This window comes from Panthera pardus, unplaced genomic scaffold, assembly GCF_024362965.1.
Source record: "Panthera pardus isolate Hobbes unplaced genomic scaffold, ASM2436296v1 HiC_scaffold_8, whole genome shotgun sequence".
NCBI lineage: Eukaryota > Metazoa > Chordata > Mammalia > Carnivora > Felidae > Panthera > Panthera pardus.
The window spans coordinates 8692320-8707680 of record NW_026527013.1 but is presented as its reverse complement, the minus strand read 5'-3'; the positions used below and the strand labels follow the sequence as shown (position 1 = coordinate 8707680).

The following is a 15361-nucleotide window of genomic DNA, read 5'->3' as shown; positions in this document are numbered from 1 at the left end:
CTGGGGTCCTGACCTCGGTCATAGAGCCAACGAGCGGAAGCCCCGGTGTGTGGGCGGAACAGCCACCTGCAGGCGAGGGGACAGTCACAGAGAAGCTCCGCTCTCTAGGCCCCTGGCAGTTCTTGCTTCCGGAAGCCTGAGCTGCCTTGACCTTGCTCTTGGCCGGCCCCCTTCACTTAATAGGCATTTATTGAGTGCCTGCTGGGAGCCAAGCACTGGGAGCCCAGCAATGTACGAAACAAGACGTAACCCCTACCTCGGCCGAGCCAACATTTGAGTGGCGAACACAGGTGAAAAACACAGCAGTAACACTGTCAGGTGCCGATTCGCTGCTGGGAACCTTTCTGTGCCTCGGTCTCCTCATCTGTAAAATGGGAGCAAAGCAGTCCCCACCTCAAGGTATGTGATGGGGACTGAACTCACAAACTGAGCGCCGGGTCCTGTGGCCGCTGTCACTATCCTACAGTGATCTCTGTTCCTCGTTATCGCTGTATTTCAGGCCCTCTGTAAGGCAGGCAGTGTAGCCCCGAACCCAGCTTCCAACCCAGCTCTGCCAAGGCCACGTGACCTTGAGCCGTCCCTTCCCCAAGCCTCGGTTTCCCCATCTGTGAAACGGGCGTGGTAACCTTGACCCCCCCCCCCCCCAAGGCTGTGTGGTCAGAATGAGTTGAACACCCAACTCCAGTTACGTTCTTCCTCCCTTGACCTTTTTTGCTGGGCTTCCTGCAAATAGGCAATTTTTATAAAAGTCACCAGCCCTGGGCAGGGGTGGGTGTGTGTGTGTGTGGGGGGGAGGTCTATCTAGGTGCCGTCCAACAAAATCTTGAGTGACCCCCTGGTGGATGGTGTCACCCTTGTGGGCTGCAGCCCCTGGGGTCCGAGGGACCAGCAGTCATTTCAAAGGAAGACCCAGAAAAGCCTGTGTAGTTCCTTGCCCCACAGCACTTTAGCTGCAGAGAGGAGGATAGTCACTTAAAGGTGCCCTTTCAACTCTGGAAATAATGAACACAATAGAAAGCATGGTCACCATGGCTACGGTCTAGCGTCGGCAAGATAGGCCTATGCCAGGGGCTCTCACGCTAAATGCCTCCCTCCCTCTAGCCGGTCTAGGCTCAGAACCTCCCTGGGTGTTCATCTTTTTTTTTTTTTTGAGAGCGAGAGGGTGCAAGTGAGCGAGGGCCAGAGAGAGAGAGAGAGAGAGAGAAGCGGGGCACGAGCTCACCCAATGTGGGACTCCAACTCATGAACCGTGCGATCCTGGCCTGAGCCAAAGTCAAGATGCTTAATGACTGAGTCACCCAGGCGCCCTCGGTGCCTAGTCATCTTACTGGGCGGTAAAAGCTGAACTCCTCACCATGGCCCGCGAGCCCCTGCGCGACCTGCCCAGTCACCCCCAGGCCCTCATCTCCCTCCACTCTCCCTCTTACTCACTCAGCGCCAGCCACCCTGGTCCCCTCACGGTTCCTCAAACGCACTCAGCCAGCTCCAGCCCCGGGGCCTTTATACAGGCTGTTCCCTCTTTCTGGAACGCTATGCCCTCAAATACCTGCTCGGCTCTCTCACTCACTTTTCATTCAGCTCTCTATTCAAACGTCCCGCCCGGGGAAGGCCTGCCCTGAACCCTCTTTCCAAGTTAGCCACAGCCCCTGTATCAGCCAGGCGGGGTCAGGTGATGCTGCGTAACAGATGGCCCCTCAATCTCGACAGTTCACTTCCCACGCGTGCTACACGCCCCTCACGGCTTGGCAAGGGGGCTCTGCTTTATCAGAATGACTCAGGGACTCAGGCTGAGGAAGCAGCCACCGTCCAGATGTCCTACGGTCGTGGCAGGAGGAAAGAGAGCTCTCGCGGGGGCCCTGCACAGGCAATTAAATAATTTGGCCCAGAAGCGACCCACAAGACTTCCGGCCACAGCTCATTGGCCGGAAGCATCGCAGGACCCCCGCAAAGGGGCCAGGACAGAGCATCCCACTGTGTGGTGACAATGGATGACACACAGCACCTTTGACTACCAGACCCTTACTCTCTCTGCCCTTTCCCTGCCTTGTTCTTCTTCACGGCAGGTATCACCTCGGACACCCACGCTCACTTACTGATTTCTCGTCCGTGTCCCCACTTAAGCACCAGGAACACCGGGCAAGGATTTTGCTCTGTGCCCTGCTGTGTCCCCAGAGCCCTGAACAGTGCCCAGCACGCAGTAGGTGCTCAATAAATATCAGTGCAAGGGCCGTACGAATGTATGAGAGACGTTCTCTCCCGTCTCGAGCCTCAGGAGCCAAAACTGGGATGCGGGAGGCCGCCTACCCATGGTGGGGCCCCCTCCCAAGCCTGAACGTGGCCCCACAGCAGTTCCCGGGCCCAAGCCCCGGATGTGACACACTCCTAGAGACAGGGAATGCTCTCTCCTTCCAAACCCTCCCTGGCTTCAGGGACGCTGCTAACCCACCCGCCCCAAGAGCTTAGATGTCACACGCCAGCCGGTCCGGTTCCTTAAACACCAAGACGCTGAGCGTCCGACTTCGGCTCAGGTCCTGATCTCGCAGTTCGTGAGTTCGAGCCCCGTGTCGGGCTCTGTGCTGGCAGCTCGGAGCCCGGAGCCTGCCTCGGATTCTGGGTCTCCCTCTCTCTCCGCCCCTCCCCCGCTTGCGCTCTGTCCCTCAAAAAAATGAATAAACATTAAAAAAATTTTTTTTTTAATTTTTCTAACGGTTGAGACGGGTAACTTTATGTTGCGTGTCTTTTGCCACAATAACACACACAAGGTGTGAGCCTCACCGTCCCCGTGACCAAGTTCCATTCTGCGGAATAGTCGTCTGGCTCACTGTGATTATAGATTCTTCCTCAGGGTCGCGAAGACGTGCTCCAAGGCCACTTCTTGAACCTCAGAGACGAAACAGAGAAGTGACGGACACACGGCAGCGCAAGGTGCCCCGCTTGGTGAGGTTTCTCGGGGACAGAGCGGCGAGGCGGGGGTGTCCCTTCTGCCACCTTCTGCCTCCTTCTGCCTCCTTCTGCACCCTTCACAGCCCATGCCCTGCCTGAGCTCTGGGTCTGCACTGAAGGAGGATAAATCCTGGCTGCCATCACCCCCCCCTCCCCCCAGAGAAGAGCGTGGGTCTTGAGCTCGTGCATCTGGTTGTACCCATCACAAACCTGAATCGTCTGCTCTTCTGAATCGCCCACAGGCCTGCTACGCCCCCGATTTGGCTGTAACTCCATTAAAGCCTCCGCTATCGTCTTTAGCCGCTGAATCAGTCTCCGCACAAAAGGGGCGAATGTAATTTTCTATTTTTTTTTTTTTAAATAAAGGTCTAAATAAAACAGGCTTTTTGGACGAGGTGGAACAGTCACGTGACACAATATCCACAAAGCACAGAAGGCGACGCCGCGAAAAAGTCTCCCTCCCACCTTTTTCTCCCAGCCAACAAGTGCCTCCCACTCGGCCGCGGTGACTGTTACTGTTTCCTGTGTCCCAAAAGAGGTATTCAATGTGTGTCAAAGCAAAGCATATTCTCATCATTCCTCTCCTTGCTTTGTAACTATTCTCACTGGTCGGCATCTGGCTGTTCTTTTTATTATTTTTTAAACTTTTTTTTTTTTAATGTTTCTTTGTTTTTGAGAGACAGAGAGAGAGAGCGCGCGCCAGCAGGGGAGGGGCACAGAGAGCAGGAGACACAGAATCCAAAGCGGGCTCCGAGCAGACTGCCGAGAGCCTGACGCAGGGCTCGAACTCACGAACCGTGAGATCCTGACCTGAGCTGAAGTCAGCTGCTTAACCGACCCAGCCACCCGGGCGCCCTAGGCATCTGGCTGTTCTTAACAAGAGTAGAAATGGCTCTTGGTGCCCTGCTCACATCCCCGTGGCATTTGTCATTTCTGCGCACACGGCCAGCAACCCAGGGCTGGCTCTCTGTGGCCTCTCAGCCCACAGGTGCCCTGGGGGCGGCCCTCAGGCAATCCTGATGGGAGGTACGTCAACATTGTCCCCTGTGGGGGCACACATTCGATGAGCCCAGCAGCCCTGCAGTGTCACCCTTTAAGGGCTGCTTCCCTTTCCCTGCCTCACTTCCCCTGTCCCCTACAGGTGCTTCTTGGGACCACCTCTCTAATAAACCATGAACCTGCAGAACCTCGTCTCAGGGTCTGCCTCTGGGGGCGTTGATGCAATGGAGGAGAGCGTCTTGTCCCGGAGAAGGCACCACCTCGTGCATGGGGAGCCTCCTACTTCCTTCTTTCCCCCTGCATTGGACTTCCTTGTGTGCATTATTATAAATTAGCCACCCTCCTCCTGAGGCTTACGAGGCCCGTGGCAGTCTTTTGCACGCCCTGAGCTATATGTCGTTCTGCACCTGAGCAAGCAAATCCTTGGATAATTCCTAGAGATGGGACAGTTGGGTCAAAGCATCCATGCTTCATCATCTTGACGGATTTTGCTAAATAGCCCTCTGTTTCTAACACGTTTCAAAACCCCAACAAATTTTACAGCTTTTCCCATTACCTTTATTTTTAATTTTTTTTTTGTCTTATTTTTTCCCCCATTCCTTTCTGATACCTTACCACCAAATGCAGGAGAGAAGCAGAGATGGTGAAATTAACTCGGCCAGTCTCTTGAGGGGACAGCGGAAGTTTCTGGCTCCTTACCCCATTTGTGGAGACCCAGTCTCCCGTCCCAGGGACCCGTGGGCCAGGTATCACTGAGTGGGGGAGGGAGGGGCAGTGTCTCTACTGATTCGATTTATTTGTAATGTGCCGTGGGAGAGGCAACATTGTACTTACAATGGGGAAGAAGGCGAGGACCACTGGGATTTCAGCGATGAGAATGATAACCATGAACAGGAAACATTGGAAGACACGGAGGGAAGGGAGGGAGGGGGCTGGGAGCCTGTGCAACCTTGTCCCTGCAGGGGAGGGACCTGTCCCTCTTCGCCTCATCCCCAGGCCACGTAGCCTCTTCAGTTTGAAAGAACTCAGCCTGGGTGGGGTGTGGGGGTTATTTCCTCTGTGTGTCATTTTCCTGCATTTGGCCAGGATGATGGCACCGAGGTTTTCTTGGGAGCCACTAGCTGGACCTCCGTTTCATGCCCAGAACTTTCTGGGCATCAGGAAGACCTATGAGGAACCTCCAGGTCAATAAAGGCTGTGTGCACTGGCAGCAGGTGCCCATGGAGGAAGCAGGAGGGAGGGTGGGAAGGACAGAACAGAGGCAGGAGGAGGGGAGGAGAAGCGGGCTGAAAACCTTTGCAAATGGGGGAAGAGGGAAAGGGGACTGTAGGGAAGACACAGGGGGGACAGGTTGGTGGCTACAGGGTGGTGGTGGGGGGGGGGGACTTAGGTCTGCTGGCTTATGTTTCAGACAAAATTCACCAGCCCAGGGGAAAACAATGAGAAAGGCAACAAACAGAGGAGATGTCTCCAAGTTACCCCTCAAGGAGAAACTGCTGCTCAGCCCGGGCCTCGGTTTCCCCATTTGTACAATGTGGGGGTTGGACCAGCTCCAGGGGCGTCAGTGAGTTCTGCAGAGCTTCTGGGGGGTCAGACGGGGGCAAAGGAAGGTCAGCTCCTGGCTCCCCTTTCATCTATTCCCATCTTTGCCTGTTTGCACATCCCGGCTTGGAGTTGCCAGACCGGCCCGTGGCTGGCCTTATCTAGCTAAGAAAGGCAGGAAGGCACAGCAGCGGGTACACATCCAGGGACCCACAAGGACAAACACGGATGCAGGGCTTAGCAGTTGTGGAACCCTAGACTAGCGGCTCATGGGACAGATAGTGAGGATTAATATTATTACCATGTCCCCGCCTCTCGGTGACCGAGGTGGCCAGAGTACTGATATCCAGGCGTCTGTATGTCCTTGATAGGTTCCATTTTCAGAACCTACCCCTAATCTGCCCGCTTCTCTCCCCCTCCGCAGCCTCATGCCTCCCAGCCCCACTGTCTCCCACCTGGACCGGCACAGTCCCTCCAGAGTGGTCTCCCCACACCGTTCCCCCAAGGGCCACCAGAGGGCGCCCGTGAGTCCCTGAGTCAGGGCTCCTACCTCTTCTCAGAATCCTCTGTGGCTCCCAACACCATCAAAATGATTTTGCTTTTCTTTTCTTTTTTTAATTTAATTTTTCTTTTTTCTTTTTTTAAGAAGACAGAGACAGCGGGGGAGAGAACCGAGGGAGAGAGAGAGAATCCTAAGCAGGCCCCGTGCTCGGCGCACAGCCCAACACTGGGCTCTATTCCACGACTTTGGGATCATGGCCTGAGCCAAAAGCAAGAGTCCAGTGCTCAACCGACCGAGCCACCAGGCGCCCCCTTGAGTTTGCTTTTTTTGAGTGAGTTCTCAGAGGCTTTGGAGGGACAGGTACTAAGGGTAAGGTCAATCGGATTTGCTGATGGGTTGGACGTGGTGTGTGAGAGAGAGCACTCTGATTCCTCCAAGTTAAACTATAAATAAACTAGCAAATAGCGTCCGCATCAGATTGAAAAGGAAATGAAATATTTCAGGCACGGGACCTGTCCAATAAATAACTATTTGCTGAAGGGAGAAACTGAGAAATCAAACAAGATGATAGAGCTTCAGGGAGGAGGGGAGTGGGGGCGGGGTGCTTTTAATCGTGGAGGTGGTTTATGCTCTGGGAGATGACCGTACTGAGGGTCTCCCTGAAACCCCCCCCCCACTGAAATAACCAGAGTTTTGCAGCAACACAGTGGAGGAAGGAAAACAAAACAAAAAAAAATGCTGGAGACAAATTTTACCTAGGGTGGGATAATCCACTCAGACACGATTCTAAGGGAAATGGGAGTGGGGAGACTGGGGGCCAGACTTTGGGGGGTTAGCCGAGGCCGGATGGGGCAAGACACGTAAAATCTGCAACACGCCGTCTGCACGATCGCGCTCAAAACCCTTGTCCCTCGTGTACTTGGACACACATGACAGTGGCCACAGTGTTGCGTGAGTGGGAACGTACACACGGGCTGATGACACAGACCAGTGTGCCCAGAAAAGACCCAAGAAAGATGGAAATTAGCGCAGGCGGGAGAGGACTGACCCCTACCTCACACCACGCTCCGATCATAAAACTCCCAAAAGCCAAAGAGCTAAAAGTGAGAAAGCAAGATTTAAAATTATGGAAAGAAGACCCGGGAGACTGTAATTTATGGCCTTGGGTGGGAGAGGAGTCCCGACCGAGGTACATCATAAAGGAAGAACACGGATGCATTCTGATGCCGTCGTATGAGACCACAAACGCTGAAAAGTAGGGGACGCCTGCTGCCAGGGGGCTGTGATGCGCGTGAGGAAGGATTCACACGGGAGGGTACTTGGGGGTCTGTGTGCAGATCTGACTTACAAACAAGAGAGTGTCTCTGCTTCCTTTGGTTGCTCCAGACCACCCGGCAAAGCCAAGCAGCCCCGTGAGGCAGCTCATTGCCGGGCACAGGGAGCCAACGTGGAGGAGGTATGCGGAGGACAGCGCGAGGACCCTCGTCAGGACAGCCCCTCTGAAGCTGCCATAGATGCCCCGGCCAATGAGGATCACACCAGATATCTTTGGGACAGGAGTCAGACAGGGAAAAACAGTCTGTCAGTTGTATACAAATGGAGCTCTCGCAGGGGAGGGGAGAAGAGCAAAGGCGGATAAAGTCAGCAAAAACATTAAAAAATGATAATACCCGTGTACCCAGAGTTGGCGAGGATGTGGAGAGATCGGCTCATATATGGTTGCCAGGCAACAGACTTGTGTGTGTGTGTGTGTGTGTGTGTGTGTGTGTGTGTGCGTGTGTGCGTGCGGGAGGACCCTTCGCAGTTCGTGTTAAAAATGTTAAAGGTTTTGGGGCGCCTGGGTGGCTCCGTCATTAAGCGGCTGACTTCGGCTCAGGTCATGATCTCACGGTCTGTGAGTTCAAGCCCCGCGTCGGGCTCTGGGCTGACAGCTCAGAGCCTGGAGCCTGTTTCAGATTCTGTGTCTCCCTCTCTCTGACCCTCCCCCGTTCATGCTCTGTCTCTCTCTGTCTCAAAAATAAATATTTAAAAATAAAAAATAAAAGGGGTGCCTGGGTGGCTCAGTTAAGCATCCGACTTCCGCTCAGGTCATGATCTCTCGGCTCGTGAGTTCGAGCCCCGAGTCAGGCTCTGTGCTGATGGCCCAGAGCCTGGAGCCTGCTTCGGATTCTGTGTCTCGTTCTCTCTCTGCCCCTCCCCCACTTGTGCTGTCTCTCTCTCTCAAACATAAATAAATGTAATAAAAAAAATTTTTTTAAATGCTTCTTTATCCTGAGAGAGAGTATGTGCTCACGAGTGGGGGAGGGGCAGAGAGAGAGGGAGAGTAAGAGGCCCAAGCAGCCCCCGGGCGGTGAGTGCAGAGCCCCCTGCGGGGCTCCGTGAGGAGCTTGATCCCATGAACCGTGAGATCATGACCCAAGCTGAAATCAAGCGTTGGATGCTTAACCGACTGAGCCACCCAGGCGCCGCACGTGGAGCCTGCTTTAAAAAAGAAATGTACTTAAAAAAAAAAGGAAAGAAATGTACTTGTCTCATTTAACTCCCGTGAAAATGTTACATCACAGGTAACAAGATGAAGAGTGGTCTTTAATATCCTTCTTTTTTTCCTGGCAGTCTTTCCTTAGTGCGATTCTGCTACCAAAACAATTGCTTCTTTAATGAGGTACATTCTGGGTCACTTTCATAGTAAGAAAAAAAAGGCTTTTTCGAAAAATTTAAAGGACCGGGCAAATACCCCCTCCCTTTTGCCCTTCCCAAACAACTTAATTTTCTGCAAGATTTGACTTAGAGCCGAGCTCCTCCACGGCCAACCCGGCCCCCCTCCCCCATCACACTCCTCTGTGCTTGATTTCACCAACTCTGGGTCCATGGAGCCTACACCCGTTCGCAACACGTCCTGCTCCTCGTCCGTCTGCCCTACATCCCTCCGGCTTCCCCGGAGACCACCGATCCGGATGCCGGTGAAATTTGGATCAACTTATTTCTGTCTTTGAGGGAGACAGCTATGGAGGAAGGGCTGCAAAGCCCCAGGGTCTGGGTGGTGACATACTTACCGCCGTGAAGCCATTGAAGAAAGATAACAGTCTCTTCCAGGAAGAGTAGGGAGTGTGCATTTCAGTGTCAGCCAGACTGGGGTGCTCCGGAGGTTGAAGTCAGCATCTCTCCTAAACCCCTGGGCTACGGTTTCCCCAGATGGTATAGGGCCGGGGTCAGGGGCACCCAGGCTGGTTTGCTGTGCCCCCTCCCCCCCCCCCCCCCGCTCTCCTGGCAGCCTGATCGTCTGCAGGGAGGGGGCACCAGCATTTACCTCTCCTCCATCATAAGCTTTTATCACATCGCAACTGGATGCTGGAGCAAAGGCTCCCAGTGCCAGGGAAGCAGATGCCCCGAAATGCCCCTGCGGGCTCCTCGTTCTCCACCAGGGGTGGAGAAAAGGCACGATGTGCTGCCCTGGTACCCCCTAGGTGCCACCTGGGCCCCGTAGGTATAGTGCTCAGCACTGACCACTCTTATGGTTAATAACCCCGCTACGCTGGGGGCTCCAAGTGGGTGGGGTCCTGGGCTGTCCTAGTCACGGTTGCGTTCCCAAAGCCTGGTACACAGCAGGTGCTCAAGAAACTGATGTGGAATAAATGAATGAGTGAATGAAGCTCCATGAAGCAGCATCTGGTTACAAGCCATCGGGTCCCCTAAGCCTCTGCCTACACATCAGCTCACTGAACTCATTCCTCTCACGGGGCTCGGAGGCCAAGGTAACTGCCCAAAGCCACACAGGAAGCAAGGTCAGTCAAGGCTGGGCTTTGAAGCTCCAAGAGGGACATGAACGTGGCAACCTCTGACACCCCTCCACCCTGCCAACTCCTGCCCCACTTCCGCATTTCGGCCCAAACCTGTCCTTTCTCCCTCGGAAGGCTGCTCAGCCATAGCAGGTGAAGCAGGTTGCCTCGAGCCCTGTGCCACTGATCACTGGGCCACAGCAGGCATTTCAGAGCAAAAATTATGCACTTGGCATTGAGGGCTCCCCCCCCAACTCCTGCAGCCCTTAGCCCACATTGTCTCCCTGCCCCCCCCCCCCCCAGGTCCGTGCTACTCCACTCATGTGCCCTCTTTATCCAGCCCTGGGTTGGAGGGTGTGTGTGAGCAGGTCCTTGGAGGGCTCAGGACTTTCAGAATCTTCTGTGACCGCCCCCGCCCCTACAAAGGGCTCAGCTCAAAGGGAGAAAATACTTTACATTTAAATAACAAATGTTTGTCAAACTGCTCTTTGAAATATGTGGAACTAAAGATGTTCATGTAGGAGTCACTGCCTCCTCCCTGGACTACAAGCCACATTCACGGCTAGGAGTGTGTCCTTCCATGACTTTCTCTAAAAGGTCATTTGAAACAAGGAGCCTAAGAGCCAGGGGCTGAGGGCCCGAAAGCGGGGACGCAAAGGAGGGCGAGAAAAATGGAGATGCGAGGGAGCATGGGGAAATGCAGGGATGCACATGAGGGCGTGAAAATGTGGGCAAAAGTGGGCAGGAAAGTGTTGGCGCAAAGGAGGAAGGGAGAGGGGTGGCGCAGAGGGCAGGAAAATGGAACACAAGTAAGGGCAGGGAGGACGGGAGGCAGAGTGGAGGCCGAAGGAGAGCATGCCGGGCGGTGGCTGGAGGAAAAGTGGGACCCTACGCCTGGCGGGTGAGGTACCTCCTCCGAAGCCCCGCCCCAGAGGCAGCCCCCCCCCCCCCCCCCCCAAGTCCCCGCCTCGCCCCGGCGTCCCTGCAAGGACCAGGCTCCGGTCTCGGCCTCTCGCGCCCCCTGGCGGTCATCAGCGGAAGCGCGGCCCTACACGGGTCCCCCACGCTAGTCTCCCAGCCGGCCGCGGTGCCCCAGAGCCACCGCTCTGTCCGCCAGTGGGAGGAAATGGCGCGTGTCTGTGACGCACCCTCCAAGCCCCCCTAACCCACACCAACTGAACTGACGCGAAGAGACAGAATTGTGCAGGCATCCGGCGAATTACAAAGGTCAGACATTTGGCAAAAACAAAAACAAAAAGGCAAAAAAGAAAAAAGAAAATCGTACAGGAAATTAGTGCAATCTGTCAGTAATAGTTCAGAGGTTCTAGAAAACACTGAAAAGCTGCTCTTGAAGGGGAGCTGCAGAGCCACTAGGAAGACATTTAAATATTACTGTAGAAATAGCAGAGTTACTCCAATTTGGTTAATCACAGAGCTTAGGGTGTGTTAAGATAGTCATAGTTCATTTCTCTCCTGCTTTGTCTCCTTCTTTTTCTCCTTTAATGTTTGTTTTTGAGAGAGAGAGAGAGAGATCGGAAGTGAGGGGCCGAGAGAGAGGGAGACAGAGGATCCAAAGCAGGCTCCGAGCTGAGAGCAGAAAGCCCCGTTTGGGGCTCGAACTCACAAACCGTGAGATCATGACCTGAGCTGACAGGCGCCCCAACAAGGGGGCATCTTATGGCTTCCGTTGTTTTGGTAACCATCATTGGGGGGTGGGGGTAACAAATCAGAAACGACTATCCAATAAAAAAAAAGTCTGGAGTGCAGGACAGAAAGGGAAAGGGTTTCTCTTGAGGTCTTTCTCCCTGGCTTGCACATGGGCATCTTCTCCAGGCGTCTTCACATGGTCTTCCCTCTGGGAGTATCTGTCACTTAATCTTCTTCCTCGAAGGACACCAGGCCCATCGGCTCAGGGCCCATCCAGAGAGATATCATGTCACCTTCAATATCCGTCCATCGCTTGTAACAAGTTGATCCCACTGATGCAAGATGCTGATAATGGGACAAGCCACTTGGCGGGGAGAGGACATATATGGTGACCCTCTGCATTTTACATCCAATTTTTCTGCAAGCCTAAAATTAAAAAAATAAGTAAATTCTATTAATTAAAAAGAAGAAAACTCTGGTAGTGGTATCTATTTTTTTTTTTTTTTTGTTCCACAATTTACACTATTTAATATTTATTTTTAAAGTCTTTTTTTAAAAGAGGAAATAGACAGGCGCCTGGGTGGCTCAGTCGGTTAAGCGTCCGACTTCGGCTCAGGTCATGGATCTCACGGTTTGTGGGTTCGAGCCCTACGTTGGCCTCTGTGCTGACAGCTCAGAGCCTGGAGCCTGCTTCCGATTCTGTCTCCCTCTCTCTCTCTGACCGTCTCCTGCTCGTACTTTGTGTCTCTCTCTCAAAAATAAATAAACATTAAAAAAAAAGAAAGAACATGGAAATCTCTGCTATTTATTCACTGGTGGGGGAGGCAGGGTTGTTTTGAAAGGAATGAAATAATAAATCCCCAATTTACAGATGGATAAACTGAGGCATGAAAATTAAAACATCTGGCCCATGTCACAGATAGAAAGTGGTGAAAGTCAGAATTTGGCCCCAGGGTTGCAGTCTTTTTTATTTTTAATTTTTTTCTTAATGTTGATTTATTTTTGAGAGCGTGAGCAGGGGTGGGGCAGAGAGAGAGAGGGAGACGCAGAATCCGAAACAGGCTCCAGGCTCCGAGCTGTCAGCACAGAGCCCGACGCGGGGCTGGAACCCAAGAACCGCGAGATCATGACCTGAACTGAAGTTGGACGCTCTCACCGACTGAGCCACCCACGCGCCCCCCCAGGGTCGCAGTCGCCACATAGATGTTTTGGTGGTTTCAGGGCGCCCGTCCTGCCTTTTACCCCTGAGGACAGACATACAGTCTTTCCTGTGTTAAAATACGGAATCCATCAGAGCCTCGGAGGTTCAATGGTGTGGAAAAACTATCTATCTCAGCAGAGGACACAGCGGATTCCAAAGCTGTGCATTCAGAACAATCCCAACTTTTGACAAAGGCGAGCAGATACCCGTTCTGTAGAGAAAAACGACCAGAATGAAGGCCACAAAATCGCCAGCGTCGGTGAGCTTTTGAACGACCTTCTTTGTTCTTATGTCGTTTTTCTCTGGAAATGTCCCTCAGTGGTCTGTAAGGAGCATGTCTTCCTTAGGCACGCGGGGGAAAAGATGTTTTTAAGAAAACGAAGGGAAGTTGCGATCGTAAAAGGGGACCCCGGGAGGGGCTGAAGGACAGGGGGCCAGGCTGCAACGACAGGTGCTGTCTGGGAGCAGGACCTCTGCCTTCTTGGACGAGTTCTCTCGCCGTCTCCGGGGACATCTCCTCGCTGACTCTGGTGTCCACGTTGGAAACCGCGACCTCCTCTGTGACCACGGGAGTGAGAGAGAATTTGCAGAGACAAAAACCGGCCTGGCCCCAGACTCAGCCGTGATCTCAGGGGTCAGGGAAAACAGTCCCACCCAGCCCCGGAATTTCCTCCGCAGGCTGCACGCGGACCGTTTTCTGTTGTTCTCTCTTAACAGATCTGAAAGAGTTGGCATGTCCGTTTCTTGGAGCCCCCGCATTTTGCTTGACAATCCAGAGGGACCGTGGGGGGAAGCCTCGTGTTCCAGGCCACGCTGCTGAGATCCGAGGGCTGTCTTCTGAGTCCAAAGTCAGGCCTTCTCTGTGATCGGTGGCAACTGCCCATTCGCTCATTCATCCTACTTTTGGAATGCGAGCATCCATTGAGCGCCTAGTGTATGCCAACCGTTGTACCAAAACAAACCAGGCGCCGTCCCTGCCTTCACGAACTCAGATACTAGAGGGACCCAGGTGTGTAAACAGATGATTACGATAGCAGAGCCGGCTTCTTTCTGAGAACATGGGCCAGCAGGGATCTGACACGGCAGCCTGGTCCAGTATTGTGGACCCCAGCTTGAACCCTCATTCCTTGGGCCAGGAAGTGCTCACGCCTCCATGAGCCAAAGGGGACTCTGCCCCTGCGGTCGTCCCATTTGGAAGTCTGGCCTTATCTCCGCACTGCGGTCTCCTCCTCTCGGGCCTGGCTTCTGGAGTCTGCCAGGGGTAGGCTCTGAGCCTTCATCCTCGGCCCTTCTAACACCCCAGGATCGTCCAGGCATCACCTGACGCCTTCTAGGTGTTTAATGTGGCCAGATGTAGCAGCCGGCTTCTCTAGGCAAAACAAAGCCTAGTCTGGCCACTTTCTGTCACAAAAGTAGCCTGTGCTATGGTTGCACCGATATGAAGTACCTAGAAGCTTATAGAAACAGTTTGTTTATTTTTGAGAGACAGAGACAGAGCATGAGCGGGGGAGGGGCAGAGAGAGAGGGAGACACAGAATCCGAAGCAGGCTCCAGGCTCCGAGCTGTCAGCACAGAGCCCGATGCGGGGCTTGAGCTCATGAACCGCGAGATCATGACCTGAGCTGAAGTCGGACGCTTCACTGACTGAGCCACCCAGGCGCCCCTGGATGGCTCCTGTTTTTTACCCGAAGCGGGGTTCAAGCTCACCAGATGTGGGACTTGAACTCAAACCGGGATCTCATGACCTGAGTCAAAGTCAGGCGCCTAACAACGAAGCCACCCAGGTGCCCCAAATTGTGTATTTAAACGGGCGTAGTATAGTATGTGAATTATACTTCAGTTATATCTCATCTATTTTTATGTTTTTACTTTTTTTAAACGTTTATTTATTTATTTTGAGAGAGAAAGAGAGAGCGAGAGTGCGGGAGAGGCAGAGGCAGAGAATCCCAAGCAGGCCCCGCGCGGTCAGCGCGGAGCCCGACTCGGGGCTCGAACTCACAAACTGTGAGATCGCAACCGGGGCCGAAACCAAGAGTCGGCCGCTTAACTGACCGAGCCACCCAGGCGCCGCTCAATATGTATATTTAAAAGATAATGGTTTTTGCTTCTGAGCCGGGAGTGAAGGCGGCTGAGGTCAGCTGTTGGTCGCGGGAATGTATCTGAAAGATCAACGAGGGAGGAGGTTTCCCAAGGCGCCTAGAGCCTGCAGCTCAGCCCAGCCCTGAACTAGTAACCATTTCCTTTGTGGTGGTGAAGCAACGTGCCACGACCTTACTTTGTGGCCCGAAACCACAAAGGAGGTTCCTGTGGTCCTTCCCACATCAGAAGCTTCTCCTCCTGGGTTTTTGAGGCACACACTGTGGCTTCTGTAGCTCTGAGGTCTGGCTCCCACCCACCTGCAGGGGACCCTGTCCCCTCTCGGCATGGCTGGCCCTGGCCCGTTAATCCCAGTTGCCCAAGACTCTAGACCCCCATGCCATCTTCTGGCCCCTGGGATGGTTCTGTCTTAATGAGACCTTGTTTTCACTTAATGACGTTTTAAGTTTTTTATTTATTTTTGAGAGAGAGAGAGAGAGAGACATGGAGTATGAGTGGGGAGGGGCAGAGAGAGAGAGAGAGGGAGACACAGACTCTGAAGAAGGTTCCAGACTGAGCTGTCAGCACAGAGCCCGACGCGGGGCTCGAACTCGTGAACTGCGAGATCATGACCGGAGCCGAAGTCGGACTCTTAACCGACTGAGCCATCCAGGC

At 53.6% G+C, this 15361-nt stretch overlaps 1 protein-coding gene across 1 annotated transcript; it reads right to left on the bottom strand.

The window, feature by feature from the left end:
* Positions 1 to 848: 848 nt before the first annotated feature.
* On the bottom strand, positions 849 to 9099 carry TSPAN16 (tetraspanin 16). Its single transcript, XM_019427393.1, is given in 5 exon segments — positions 849 to 950; positions 2776 to 2830; positions 2832 to 2881; positions 7335 to 7532; positions 9040 to 9099. Coding segments are annotated over 5 exon segments (465 nt in total).
* Between the last annotated feature and the right edge of the window lie 6262 nt (positions 9100 to 15361).